Genomic DNA, 15,604 nt, shown 5'->3' on the forward strand with positions numbered 1-15,604 from the left:
TTTTTTATCTGTGTCTCTCTCCAAGAGGCATTATGGTGGAGAAAAATGAGCACATTTTAAACTATAATAATGATAATGATAGTAATATCGCTAATATAATGCTGAAAATATGCCAGACCCTGTCGTAAGCGCTTGCTGTATGTTTATCCATGTAATCCTCAAAATGCTGTGAGGCGGGTAGCTATTGCTGAAGTTGAATCAACAGGACTTGGTGATAGATTGAATGTGGGGGCAGAGAAGAAGGCAGAATCTCAGCTGACTACCAGGTTTCTGACTGGAGCAAGGGGGCCAACGGTGGATGGAGGTGCCATCTATTAAGATGAGTACAGGCAGTACAAGAAGAAGAGGCGTTTTGGTCAGGGTAGTGGGAAGAAACTTTCAGTTTGGGGACTGCCATTCCTTGCCATTCTTTTGTAGTGAATCTTTCCAGAAGCTTCAGGAATAAGGCAAGTAATGACTTTTTCCTTCTAACTGACAGACATTTGGAAACACCGCCTCAGGAAAGCAGGCTAATCTTCCAACATTTCTTCACTAGCTTGCTGGAAGCAGGAGGGCTATGTTTTTGGGACCCTGGCCTCTTTGTCACCTTATGCTCTGGTGTGCGGCTCCCAGAAGACAGCGAAGACACCATGGCCTTGCGGCCTTCAGGCTCCTGTGGTGCTTGCGCCTCCTGGCTCTCACGACCATCCCGCAGCAGGTGTGGGCGCCCCCTTACAAGATAGGGGTAGTGGGCCCTTGGGCTTGTGATCCGTTGTTCTCAAAGGCTCTGCCTGAGGTTGCTGCTCAATTAGCCATTGAGCGGATCAACAGGGACCCATCGTTTGACCCGGGTTACTCTTTTGAGTATGTGATTCTCAATGAAGACTGCCAGACTGCCCGAGCCCTTTCCAGTTTCATTTCTCACCACCAGATGGCCTCAGGATTTATAGGCCCTGCCAATCCTGGCTACTGCGAGGCCGCCTCGCTCCTGGCAAACGGTTGGAACAAAGGGATTTTCTCTTGGGCTTGCGTGAATTACGAATTAGACAATCAAAACAGCCACCCGACCTTTTCTCGGACAATCCCTTCGCCCATCCGGGTGCTGGTAACGGTCATGAAGTATTTCCAGTGGGCTCACGCCGGAGTCATTTCCTCCGCTGAAGACGTTTGGGTGCACACGGCCAACCGAGTCGCAAGTGCTCTTCAGAGCCGTGGTCTACCTGTAGGGGTCGTCCTGACCACAGGACAAGACAGCCACAGCATTCGGAAAGCTCTCCAGCAGATTCGCCAGGCTGACAGAATTCGCAGTGAGTGCTTTCTCCCCGCTGAGGTTTAAACGTGGCTTGGGCGGGGCGGGGCGGGGGGGGGGGGTGCTAATATTACAATCTCCAAAAGGTCTCCTACCCTCGCACCCTAGGAGAGCACATTACTCCCCAGGTTTTCAGGCGGCCGCCCTCTTTCACTCACACTCAGGCTCCAAGACCGTCCAGCTTCAAGGGAGCCTCCTTTATGAACGAGATAAAGGTACAAAGAACTCGGTGGTTAAAATGCCCTTCGGTCCCAGTGCCTACTCTCAGCATCATGGGAGCCACCCCCCCCCCACACACGCCTTTAGGACCCCAATAGTTTCAGATCAGCCGAAGAGGGGTGCTCTTATGGCTCCATTTTGGTCCATTCTTGTCACCTGCTTCATCACATTTCACTTGGAACCTGTCTTCTCTGGACTCCACAGTATACATCTCCCTTCTGTCCTCTGCCTCCCCCCCCGCCCCCCCCCCGGGCCTCCCAAAACAGGGCTTATCTGTTTGCAGCACACAACTAGCTGATTCGGAGGGATCTAGCTGATAAATAAAAGCATATTAAAATGAGACAGCCCAGATTTTAACCTTTCCCCTTCCAAGAGAAGGTTGATGTTCAAAGGTGATTCTTGCAGAGACAATGGACAAAGCATGAAGCAAAGGGCTGACCCAGCAAAGCTACCATCACCAGAGTGAGCTGAGTAGATTTGGGGGAAGAGGAGCCCTTCCTGGTCCTCTTGAATCCGATGTCTCTTACTTATTCTTATTGCCAAGCCCTTGTGGCACTTGGTTTCGATATTTTCTATTCCAGTTTTTTAAGGCTCGACTTTTTTCTGGAAAGTGGCAGTGATTTGTGGGAACACTGCTCATTTCCCCATTGCAGGCCACTCCACCGCTTGAGAACGGGCAGCTCAGAAACTACTTGTCAAATTGATTACTGCTAGGATTAGTCCTGGTCCCAGTCATTTTCTTAACATAACAATGGGTTTGTTAGAGAATGGTCCGGGTTAGCCTGGCCTATACACAGAAGCCCATTTTAAGGTTCAAGTGTCACCAGTCTTGGACCTTAATTATGATCATTATGGGAAGATGAGGGCAAGAAGTTTTAGTTCCTGGAACTACAGTAGTCCGCTTCCAGCTCCGGTCTACAAGATCCTGTAATGTTAAGCAATCAGTGTGGCTCTGATTACTTCATAATAGAGCTTGATACTTTCAAAGCAGAGCACAGAATTATTTTGAAAGATACAAAACCATTTCCAGAGAGAAGTCATGCCAGAAACAGGCTCACAGATTTAGTATCATAACTTTAGAATATGTTACAAATCTTCACGAAGCCCAGTGTCTCCTGCAAGCTTACATTCCATGAGTGTTTCACATCCCGCCCATTCTAAATAGTATACTCTTTGAAATGACATTTTGGCCTCTACCATGAAATGTTAAATAAATCCAGGCTCTGAAACTCTTTGGGCTGTCAGACTGAGAGAAGTTAGGATTGAGTGCTCACCACCCACAAGTCCTTTGAGGCAGAGAGGTAGCAAATGTACATATCCTTGCCTTACTCTTCGAGATTCATTCCTTTAGGTCAACGGTTCTCACTCTGACTGCACGCTAGAATTACCTGGACATCTTTTCAAAATGACTGGTGCCAGAATGCCACCTCCAGAGATTCTGGTGGTCTGCAGTGGGGCCCCAGCAGAGGTATTTTCAATAGCCTCCCAGGTGCATGTGAAATGTAGCCAGGGTTAAGAACCACTGCTTTAGGGGCGCCTGTGTGGCTCAGTCGGTTGGGCATCTGCCTTCTGCTCGGGTCATGATCTCAGGGTCCTGGGATCGACCCCACATTAGGCTCTCCATTAGCCGTGAATCTGCTTCTCCCTCTCCTTCTGTGATCTCTCTTGCTTTCGCTCTCTCTCAAATGAATAAATAAAATCTTAAAAAAAAAAAAAGGAACCACTGCTTTCAGTTAATGAAAATGCAAATAAATGTTCCTTACTTTAGGTTGCCAGTCATTTTTGTCTTAATATAACTTTGTTTAATCAGATTGCTTTCTTTGTAACAGTCTGCATCAGCCCATTAAAGGAATGGAAGTTTTAAGATGGGGTGGGGGAGAAGCCTAGGGAGGAAGGTCTGTGGTTATGGAGCAGAGGCCGACCCTGGGTAGGGAGGACAGCAAGGGGAAGTGAAGTAGGGACTCAGAAAGGGAGAGAAAAGGGAGCAAAGACAAAGCTCTGCACTGCAGGATTTTGCCTCTGGTTTCTGACAAAACATAGGCAGACTCAGATGGGGGCATGCTGGGACCTCAGTGACAGGAGTCAGAATGTGGGTAGGGGTGGGGAGCAGGGACACTGAGCCATCAGCTGGGCTGTGGCCTGAGTATGACCTCTGACAGTGTGGCATATCCAAAGGTGTGCGGTGCTCACATTTGGTATAGCCAGTTGGTGGCATCTGAGGGCACGCCAAAGCCGTGGGTGGGGTGTGACGCTAGGAGGTGCGGAAGGGGAGTGAGTCAAAGTAAGATAGCCTTGTTGTTGGGTGAGAACAGTGTCCCCGCCAGTAGAAGCATGAGAAACAGGATCCGGAGTATGAACATAAATAGACTCTCAGGACTTGAACCAAGCAGCCTGGGGTATAGGGCCCAATTCCTGTCCCAATAGAAAGTGGGAGATCTGGTGAGAAACTGAGCCAGAGGCCAGTGAATACGGACTGGGGCAACAGGGCAGTGAGGAAGGTTACAACACATGAAGCACAGCATGTACCAGATTAAATCTCTGACTGATTTTTCTAGCCCCTCTTATCTGGTCGGGCCGAGACAGCTGAAGTATTCCTAGCTGTTACCTATCTTGATTGAAAAGGCACTAAGCTTTTTGTGTGAGCTCAGCTGAGCCTCTTCCCTATTCTGCTGGATATGAGGCTACTTCTTACACTGTGGGCCCCCACCCGAACCTTCAGAGAAGGACCTTTTGTGATGTACAAAATGCGGTGGAAACGGATCCTTTCCTTCGGAGAGGCCCAGCAATAATCTGGCAATAATAAAAATAGTTGAAAGATGGTTTTTGTCTGATCTGCTGCTCACAATAACAGTGATCCCAGCCCCCTGTGGTGGTGGTATGGAGGAATGGTGGTGGGGAGGAAGGGGAGAGAAAGCGAGTCTACTACGGGCTGGTGTGTGGCTTCTCGTTTCTGTAAATTTAGATTTCCAGTTAAGAAGTATCGCTGGCACCTCAATGGAGTCAGAAGAACCGTCTTTCTCAGAAACAGGTCTAAATTGTGCTTACACAATACCGAGGCAGTACTAACATTTAATAATAAAGATGATAATAACAATGATAATGGCTGTGGGCTCTTTGGACCGGAAGCAGCAGGGGTGTTATTAGATGCTGCCATAGAGACAATGAAAGCAACCATAATACCACTTTACATGTGAACAGCTCTCTACAGTTTACAAGGTATTTGCATATGTTTAATCTCATTTAATCCTCAGGATTACCCAGAAGATAGGTATTTCCTTTCAAGTTTTACAACACCTGTGAGCCTCACATCACAAGTGGGTAGGTGTAGGCCTTCTTAACAACAAACAATGGGGTAAGTGAAGTCCCAGAGAAGGGGAGATTCGGCCTCTCCCAGATGCTCAGCTCCTTTCCTTGAAGCTTCAGAAGCAATTACCAATAATCTTTGTTTCTGACAGAGTCAAATAGGAAAGATAGTAATCAGAGACAAAAGGCCTCAATTCACAGTCGGGGCTGCTGTACATATTTATGGAGGTTGTACCTGGCACCGGGGGATCTAGCTGAGTGGGCAGGAGGGCCAAAACCCAGTTCGTTCTCTACTTAAACCATGAGCCCTGGTGGAAGTTTTGATCCCATGGTATAAAAGAGCATCAACTCACCGGGTGGAGCACCGGTGGGATTGCAATTCCCCAGAAGAGGTTTTTTGGTTTGGTTTGGTTTGGTTTGGTTTGGTTTTTGCTAATTCTCACAAAGGTTAACAGGAGGCCCCACCGAAAAGCTCTTTGGAGAACTTTTCAAATGGCTATTTCAAATTCTCCTCTCCTCTCATCACCTTTTTGCCTATGGATGCTTGGCTGACTGTGAAATCCTTTCCATTTGGGCTTACCGGGTTGTGGAACCTTTGGGGATGCCTTTAAATCCTTTCAAATTAGGAATGCTTCATTACAATATGATATTCAGTAAATAGAATACAGAATGGTCTTCTCTTGTTTGTCCAAAATTGAAGACCTTATTACTACGTTATTGCCAGGGATCTGGCTAGCCTCTTCCCACCTATTGAAAATTATTGTACATTAAAAAAAGACAAAGAAATAATAGCAACATTGGTAATAGCTAATATTTCCTGAGAGTTTATTGCATGCTAGTCATTTTGCAAGGGCTTTGTACAGACCATCTCATTCAGTTCTTGCAACATCTCTATATAATAAGGTTATTATTTAACACACTTTATGGATGAGATTTCAGAGGCCAAAAGAGGTTGAATAACTTGCCAAATGTCACACAGCTAGTGAATGGGAAAGCCAGGCTATGTACTCAGGTTGGTCCAAAGCAGTGCCTCTCAAACCTTGGTGTTTACCAGAATCCCCTGGAGGGCTTGTTAAAACACAGATTTCGGGGTTCCCCCTCCAGAGTTTCTCGTTCAGGAAGGAAGCAAGCCTGGGGAAGGGCCCCAGAATTTGCATTTTTTTAAAAGATTTTATTTATTTGACAGAGAGAGAGAGAGAGATCACAAGTAGGCAGGCAGGCAGGCAGGCAGGCAGGCAGAGGGAGAGGGAGAAGCAGGCTTCCCGCTGAGCGTGGAGCCCAATGTGGGGCTTGATTCCAGGACGCTGGGATCATGATCTGAGCCAAAGGCAGACGCTCAGCAGACTGAGCCACATAGGCATCCCCAGAATTTGCCTTTTTAACCAGTTCACAGTGGTGCCCGTGCTGCTGGTCCAGGGATCACTCTTGGAAAACTACTGGTCTAATGAAAGACTTATACTCTGCTGCCTCCTGTCTACCTGAGGTATGTCCCCAAAGCATACTCACTTGAGATCGTGTGTGCCAGATAAGGTGTATAATTCGGCTCTTCCATTTTTCTTTCTTAATTGTTGGGTCCACTGATGAAATTCTTTGAAGCGCCCCAAGGTAGCCGGTGTTGGCCTTATTTTCCTACAGTAATAACAACAGTGATACTGATAATATTGTGGCTAAGAGCCTTCGTGTTGATAGGGCATTTGGTATAGGATTTGGTATGGAAAAGCGTAAGTAAATGTAAATGGTGAAAGACCACCTGCTCTCATGAATGGGTCCGATATCAGTAATGATAAAATTATTGAAGACCCAGCACAAGAGGAAGTCTCTAAAGAGGCATCCTGCATCTAAGCTTTCAACATTTAAGAGGCCTTATCTGTGTAGCAGCTGTAAAAAGTTGAAGAAAACATATGTTGCAAGGTGTGGAGAAATATTAAAAACTTATCTCAAGCTGGGCAGCGATGTGAAAGCAATAAATGCACTTGCAGTACCAGTTTTATTGGGTATGAGAAAACACGATCTGATGTAGGTGGTGGTCTCTGGACTTAAAGCCAAAAATGTGTGTGTCGGGGTGGGGGTACCCTTAGCTGATAGAAACAGTCACACAGCGCCCAGTGCCACGTTCTTACATTGTGCTTTGCAGCCGCCTGCACCCAATCACACTAGGGGGCGGAGCTTGGAAACAGTCAGATTCCAGAGCCTCCCACTCTCTTCTTATGCATCCATTTTATAGACTGAATAGAAGAAAGCTGACAGGAAGAGGGTCTGGATGTACCTCTTTCACAGAAATGTATGGCCAGATGGCTGAACCCTGGGGGAATGGGAGACTTGGGGTAAATCACAGAGCATGTCCCCTCCCTTCCTCTGGCTTGTGTACCTTCCCCCCCCCAACATTTGTTAAAACAAAATAGGTTAAAATAAATGTCAGTGATAGGAGATGTCACAAAAGGGTTAAAATGAAGATAAAGAACAGTAGAATTCGGAGGGGGGTGTTTCTGTGGATTGGGAGCAATACTGTGGGCTCACAGTATGAATACAACTCCTAAGGACTAAGGACTTAGGTGTGAGACTGAGCCCGTTTTCCTCCACTAAGGACTCTATAGCCAGTAATCTGTGAGAAATAAAGAAGTGAACTTTGCCTTCTGAGAAACACAGTTCCTCTATCTCAAGGAACTATCAGACAGAATATTTCAATATAAGAAGAAAAGTGGGAGTTGAGCGACTTAGTAATAGACTTTTCCTGGAGTTTCATGATGTTTCTTGCTGCTAGTGTTGAGGGTGAAAGAGAAGGTCCTGGACAGGCTGCCCTAGTGGGTACCACAGTATGAAGACATAGCCGCTGGGTGTCTTGGGTGGGGCTCAGGAAGCTTAGAGAAAGTGCTAGTATCATATTGTGGTGAGCTGGGATCTCAGCAGGATGTATCTCCTGATCCTTGTTTTGGCTATAGAGTGGCTGACTGTTAACAATCGGGATGGAAACTTACAAATTAGTATTATTCAATGATCACCCATTGACCCAGGCCTTGTCTAGGATTTAAGGTTTCTGTCCACTAATCCTTTCCTGACAACAACTTACAGGTAAAATCCCATTTTAATGAATGTAATTTTGAGATAATAAAGCTATTTAGTAAAATCATCATGTAGAACAGATGCATCCACAAATCCCTGTTCACAAAGCACTCAATCTATTAAATTAAGATGCTGTTGTTTGAATTCAGTATTTATGCTTTCTACTTTAGTCATGTTCAATGGCAAGGTCTTGCCATACAAAAAATGGAGGAGACCGTGATCATACCCTCTCGAGGCTTCCATTTTCTCATCTGTAGAATAATGAGGGGAATGAAAGGAACTAGTAGGTCTCAAAGAGTCTTCCCAGTTATAAAAATTCTGACTCTTTGTCTAAGATATCCTTAGTATGGGCCAATGAAAGAAAAATTACAAGGAGAGATTAAGGTTGAGGGTAAGGTCTTGAGCATAATTAATGACACTAAGCATTAAGGACAAGTATGGTAGAATTTACCTGCCCAGTAAATATCACTTCAACTTGTTTCTTCATACTAACCATCAAAATATGACCATGCCTCTCATCTCAAGGAACCCACAAAAGATACCCAAGTGTACAACCTCTCTGAATTTTTCAGGCATTCGTTTAAACAATGTTCATTGGGTGCATAAGATGTACCAGGATACAGAGATAAAGAAGACACAGTCCTTGACCAGTCATTGGGGACAGGCTGATGCTGAGAAAGGGGTACAGTATGATAATGATTGTTTAATAGCTGGTTCGTTGAAGGAAAATAGCCCTGATTTGTAACGTTTGCCAATTTTCATGGAGTGATTTCCATAATTACTCCCACCATGCCCAATTTCAAGCTATCAGTCTGACACTGACTAGCGCACAAAATCCCTGAAAATTTAACCACAGGCTCTTGTGAACCGGCACCAACCAGCTCCAGCACACTTCTGAAGGGGTGTGACCTTGGGAGAGGTGGCTCTCCTCAGCTGAGGGCAGTTCTCAGAGAGGTGTTAGCTATCATCTCCTAACACCGCCCCACCCCCAGCAGCTAGGAGGATGAGAGCTTCAGTCGTGAAGGCTGCAGCTGGGTGGTATACCACGGCACCCACTGCGCATAGTGTATGTTAAAGTATTTGCTGTGTTTCAACCAACACAAAGCACTTAATTCCATTTAACGTTCCATCTAGTGAAGTAATTTTAATATTCCTTGAAATGTAGTAAATACAATTTTATCTCTGTTGGGTAATCTTGGTCAAGTCACCTAATCTCTGTTTTTGTTGAAGATGCCAATATTGACTTGCTTACTAAGGATCCTGGTGGACGAATTGGCCAACTAACTGAAACACCTGACTTAACTCGTTTTTCCCCCTCAGTGGACCTGTTACTGGACTAATTTGACCAAACTGATTCACGTTTAATGGTGTAACCAAATTTAAGGACTTAGATGTCTTTGGTTCTAGATTTTCCATCTAAATCCAGCTCTTTGCTTGTCAAACCTCTCTGGCGCTCCATTTACCCATTATGCAATATGTAATTATGAACAAAGGAGGCTGAATTCCTTGTGTGGCTCATGAACTAGCTCCAAAGATATCCCAGAGTATTTGAAGGAAGATTTAAGGATCAGAATACATGTAAAACCTCTTAGGGCAATTATATTGAAGGAACTAATGGTCATTTGAAAACTCAAAGTTACACTGTATGTGTGCGTGCGTGCATGTGATTTAAATCATCTTCATAACTTGCTAGTTACACCTTAAAAAACTGAAAGGTATCAGCTCTAAGTCAAAGGGGAAAGTTTCTGGGGGTATTTAACCAGTGTAAAAAAATGATTTTGGAAACATGAAGAAATATGTAAACGCCAAAGACCAGTCATTGAACGTAGTTAAGCGTATTCAGTCCCTGAGATTAAAGGTTCCGTGTAAGCACGTATAATTAATATTTACCAATAGCAATAGGACCTTTGCCTTTCTTCAAGGAGCTCAGAATACTTGCCAGGCATTATCTAATTAAACTACTCAATGTACCTGTGAAATGCTTTGGAATCTACATTTTAAAGATGTGGGCACTGAAGCACAAGTGGGCTTAAACTAAACTCATTTAGCATGCCAAGGGCGAAATTGGTTAGAAGACTTTCAGTCTCATGATCTTGCTGCCATTCTTCAACCGTGGCCTCCTCTAATCCACTCTATTCTAGCATGGCCTTGCCAAACAACATAGTTTCATAAGTCTAGGAAGAATTAAATAGACTGCAAAGTAATTCCAATTATAGGGAAGTTAGATTTTTAAAAGTTGAACATATCACCCATAATATTATTAGCATTTAGAGGTCAGTGTGAGCTAGTGCCACTCATTGCCTACAATGGCCACGGTAAGGGTGGGAGCAGTTGTGCCAAATCTATTGGAATGTTGTTTGCAGGAGCCGGGCCGTAAGTAGCAGTGGTGGCTCTGAGAATGTCCCCCATCCTCTCCCTCTAGCCTTCTTATTCTTAGGTACTGATAATAGCTACTATTTTTTGAGTGCTATGTGCTAAGCCCATTATATGAATTGCTCCTTCAATCATCACTACCACCCCATGAAGTACATATTTATGATCTCCATTTTATAAACGAGGCAGAGAGAGGTAAAGCAATTTACCTAAGGGTATACAGCTAACAGTAATTAGTGATGTTAAGATATAAACCTGAATCTTCCAATCCCAAAGCCTGTTCATTATGCTACCTCCCATTTGCTAAATTTGTTCTTGTTCCTGTCTAGTAGTAGGCTCTGCAGGCTATATACGTATCTGTGACATCCCTGTGCCTAATCCAGAGTCCCTGAACATACCTCAGCCTTAGCTCAGGGTTTCAACATCTTGATCATCTTAGAGGCATAAGATAAAAATCGTTTACCAGTTGGTTATAACACATTTATTTATTTCTCCCTCTGTGGTTTTTGGAATTCTATTTTTCTAACGTATTACCGCCATAACCTCCCTGCTTTGTTGGTTTCAGTAATCATCATGTGTATGCATTCGGCCTTGATTGGGGGAGAAACTCAGACGCATCTCTTGGAATGGGCTCATGATCTGAAAATGGCTGATGGAACCTATGTCTTTGTTCCCTATGATGCCCTGCTCTACAGTTTACCTTATAAGCATACCCCCTACCAGGTCCTGAGGAACAACCCAAAACTCCGGGAAGCCTACGATGCTGTGTTGACCATTACAATGGAGTCCCAAGAAAAGACCTTCTATCAAGCCTATACTGAGGCAGCAGCTAGCCATGAAATTCCTGAGACGCTGGAGTCAGATCAAGTAAGTGCAGATTTACAAGTTATCATAAGCAGAGGCCCTCAAACATCAGGAAGGTCAATACTGTTCCTATGAAAAGCCTCTATTCTACAGGCAGCCCAATCAAGAGCAGGCAACCACGCACAAATTAAGAACACCTTTTGTTTGCAGAAAACATTTATAAAACACACATCGTTGAAGCATTTTTTTATGTCAAGCCACCCACAATGACAGCATGCAGCCATGAAGAATAAATAAAATATATTTAAGAACAGGAGAACAAAGCTTTTTTTTTTTTTTTTAAAGATTTTATTTATTTATTTGAGACAGAGAGGATGAGAGAGAGCACATGAGAGGGGGGAGGGTCAGAGGGAGAAGCAGGCTCCCTGCTGAGCAGGGAACCCGATGCGGGACTCGATCCAGGGACTCCAGGATCATGACCTGAGCCGAAGGCAGTCGCTTAACCAACGGAGCCACCCAGGCGCCCGAGAACAAAGCTTTTATATATATTAGTGCTGTTCAAGGGAGCTAGAGAAGTCTTATTTCTGACCCAAGTTCAGCTGGTTTGAATAGTTCTAAATCTATTCAAAATAAAAGAGAGCTGGTATATGAGACCATATTAACTTTATTATTGATAAAACTGGTATTAGAGAATGCGGCTTCTGTTTGTAGGCATTCGAGCTTCCCAGTACTGAACCTGAGGATTACCCAGACTTCTCCACCTAGTCAACAGCATTGCAGGACCACCATATTCTGGCACCACAAAGGCATGCCTTTTGTAAAATGTACAGCCCGGAGGAGCATAGTGGGTGTGGGCTTCCTATATGTAGCTGGCTCCCAAGAGAAAGAAGTTAGGAGGGACTGGGCCATACATCTTTAGTTCTCCTTCCAAATTAACCGGTAAGGTAAGTCACTCCTCCTTTGTGGGAAGGAATGAGTAAGGGGACGAAGAGAGGTCAGGTGTGTTTTTGCTAGTAGAGCTATCTCGGTATGAAAGGAATCATTTGGAATGGGGAAGAATTCCTCCCTTCTAATATGCGAGACATGATATTTACATGTGTATAAATGAATATATGTATAAACATATTTCAGATTCAAATCACAAACACTTAAGGGCTGGAGAAAGGTAAAGGAGTAGGGAGGGGAAGAAAGCAGAGAAAGGAAAGACAAAAACAAAGAGGAAACATCCAAAAAAGACAAGGAATATGGGAAGAAGGTGGTGAGGCCAAAAATACCAGTTAGATTCAAAAAAAATACAGAGGGGGTTTTTATAGGTTGGAGGCTAGATGTAGAAGAAGGCAGTCATTTTTAGAAGTATTTAGAATAACACGTAAGTAGGATTGAAAGTTCTAGCATTTGCTAGCATAGTGTATTAGTTATAATGCTTCTGGCTGTAAGTAATAGACTGTTCAACACAAAATGGCCCAAGTGATTTTTCTTTTCAAAATTTGAAGGTATGGGTGCTCAAGGGGCAGTTAATTCATCAGCTCAATGATGTTATCAATGAACCAGGTTCGACTCATCGTTCCACTTTACAAGCCATAGCATGCTGTCTTGCCTTCGTGATTTGGTTGGTCTTATGGTCCCATGATGGCTGCCACAGTTCCAGACATCACATATTATAGGTGGAATGGTCTCCAGATAAAAATGGGGACTGACTTTCTCTTGTGCCTCTTTTTAAGAGTGAGGAAATCTTTCCCAGAAGTTCCTCAAGCAGACTTCTCTCCATACTTTCCTGATCACATTCATGTCTCATATGCATACCTAAATCAATACTTTAGAAAGAGGAACAAGACCATCATGATCGACCCTATGGCTGTTGGAAAAATGTGAACAGAATTGAAATTCTGTTAGCAGGGAAGAAGGCTGTCAGGTAGGCAGCTGATAATGTCTAACACTCACATTCTCCATGATATTCTCCTTTATATCCACCCTTTATTTCTTTATCCTGTGGACTGCTTCTGCCTCTGAACAAATGATTCAGATAAGACTTAGGTTTAGTTTAAGTATGGATAACAAAGATTTTGCTGATTCTTGTTCTAAGAAAAAAGTGACTAGCAGAGATATTAACAGGGCAGATTTTGAACTTGATTGCTACTGAGATGTTTATAATAAATCTTTCTTTTAGGAGACACACACATGTTTAAAAACAAATGGTCAGTTTGGTCAAGAATTGCAAGAATCCCTCAAATTGCTAAGAATTGTTGCTCAAACCAGTTGTTTGGTATATTTATACGCAAGCAAAGAGATGGTGAATTTTTGTACTTTTTAGCCAATGATATGGCACCACATCAATACAGACTAAGTCTTTTTACTTTAATCACAAAATTGAGGGAAGGAGAAAGATGTGTGTGTATCTGTATTGTAAATCATACATACATATGAACAGATATTTTGATACAAAAAACTCAGACCTTCTACTCTTAATATTTGATCCAATCTCTTTGTGCTTGTGGAAAACATAAGGTAATTAAGGCAAGGAAAAAAAAAAAGACACCTTTATCTTGGTTGCTAGGCAGCCTGCACTCTGCTTTAGACAAGAAAATAGAGCTAAAACAAAGAATCTAGATCTTATAAAACAGCTTATTTGGATGCATTTCAACCCCCACTTTGCAGGTGCCTAAGGTATACCCTCATAACCAAAGATTGAGAGAAGGATGAGACAGTTATCTTCAGATTTCTGATAAACAAAACCCCCTTTTACCTAAAAATCAGTTTGCTAAATTTTTGAAGGCAGCTGGTATAGCAGAAAGAGCATATGATAAAGAGTTAGGCACACTTGGGTTGAAATCCCAGGGTTCCACTCTTACTAGCTGTGTGTCCTTGGGCAAATTACTTACACTTTTTTGAGTCTCAGTTTTTCCATCTGTAAAATGGGTTAGTGATCTACATCTTCTGGGATTATTGCAGAGATTTAAACAAATCACACGTGTAAGGTAACTAGCAGAATGTCTGGCTCACAGCTACCTTCCTTTCCACTTTTTCTTCCATGGGGCCAGAATGACCTCATACTTACCATCTAAGTTACAATCTGATTTCAGCCCCCTAGTCTTGAAGTTTTCTGATTCCTGGCCAAAAAATCTCTCAATAGTTTCAGCTTTCAAGATTATTTTGCTTTCAGAATTCCAAATGGTATTTTCTTAGATCAAATGATGTAGTGCATTGTTTGCTTGTCCCTGGGCTCCTGTTGTTTTTGCCCTGTTCAGTCAAGAGATCAACAATTATTTGCTGAGCACCTGCCATGTGCCATGCATTATGTTGAACTCCAGATAGAACAGTAAACAAGACAAGATTTTTGTCAGTGGTATGTTGGAGCCGGTTTACAAAAGCTGATGGTGTGTACCTTTTCCCAGTTCTGTGTTTAGTGACATTGTGTTGGTAGCTAGAAACCAGCCATCGGGAGTATTTACACCACAGAAATTGGTAAATGATACAAGTAAGAGTTATTTTCCTTCTCATAGAGTTAAACACTTACTAGCACATCTCTTGTTCCTGATCTTATAGGGTGTAAATTCCAGTGAGAGAGATAGTAAATGAATAAACAAATGTATGAAAAACATGGCCGTATTTCTCTCTTGCCCAATAACTTCCAGTGGAATTGAAATTTCTATAGATAGGCTATATTGCCTTTAGCAGTGGTTTGCAATCTCTTTTAATTTATGCCCTTACTTCTTTAAAAAGTAAAACCAAAGACTGTCAAAGTAATATGTGCACATAGTTTTAAAGGTTAAGAAATGCTAAAAAGTTTGTGTCAACAACAAAGCAGTTCCTAGGCCTCCCCCCCACCTTTTATCAGAAGCAACCACTTTCTTGTCTTTTAGCTCTTTATTCTGATATTTACCTCTGGGTTTGTAAATACCATACTGCCACTGGTCTCTCTCTCTCTCTCTCTCTCTTTTGGTATCTCTTGATTAATCAACTTATTTATTAAATATTGAGAGAGAGGGAGTGAGTGGGGAGGGACAGAAGGAGAAGCAGAGAGAATTTTTTTTTTTAAAGATTATTTATTTTGAGAGAGAGAGAAAGAGAGGGTAAGAGCATGGGAGAGGGGCAGAGGGAGAGAGAGAGAGAGAGAATCTTAAGCAGACTCTGTGCTGAGCACCGAGCCTGATGCAGGGCTTGATCTCATGAGTCTGAGATTGGGGCCTGAGCCGAAACCAAGAGTTGGATGCTTAATGGACGGAGCCACCAGGCACCCCTTGATTAATCAAATTTAGACATTATTTGTTGACTTTCTCTTACAGTTGAGTATTTTTAGCTCTTATATACTTCCTTATGCGCCTTCAGACCTTCAATATAGGTACACCGCAATTTTTTGTTAAATTCATATTTGGTATTTTTAATATCATACCTATCTAAATATCATTGATTGCTGACCCATGTGGTATACTATGGTAACAATTCATTCTGCATGTAACTTTTGATTTTTACTGGGGTTAATAATTGCTTTATTTTTAAATTTGTTTACCTTAATTTGAATTTCGAAGTCTTTCCACATTGTCTGATAAAGCTGTAGAA

The 15,604-nt window shown here is 42.9% G+C and overlaps 1 protein-coding gene across 1 annotated transcript in view; it reads left to right on the forward strand.

The window, feature by feature from the left end:
* The first annotated feature begins 556 nt into the window (after positions 1-556).
* The window catches only part of GUCY2F (guanylate cyclase 2F, retinal), a 90,272-nt gene continuing 75,224 nt past the window's right edge, over positions 557-15,604 (forward strand). Inside the window, exons 1-2 of the mRNA XM_036078947.2 lie at positions 557-1,286; positions 10,809-11,110. Of these exons, the coding sequence (XP_035934840.1) occupies positions 557-1,286; positions 10,809-11,110 (1,032 nt within the window). The remainder of the gene's footprint in view (positions 1,287-10,808; positions 11,111-15,604) is intronic.

Source organism: Halichoerus grypus, chromosome X (genome assembly GCF_964656455.1).
Source record: "Halichoerus grypus chromosome X, mHalGry1.hap1.1, whole genome shotgun sequence".
Classification (NCBI taxonomy): Eukaryota; Metazoa; Chordata; class Mammalia; order Carnivora; family Phocidae; genus Halichoerus; species Halichoerus grypus.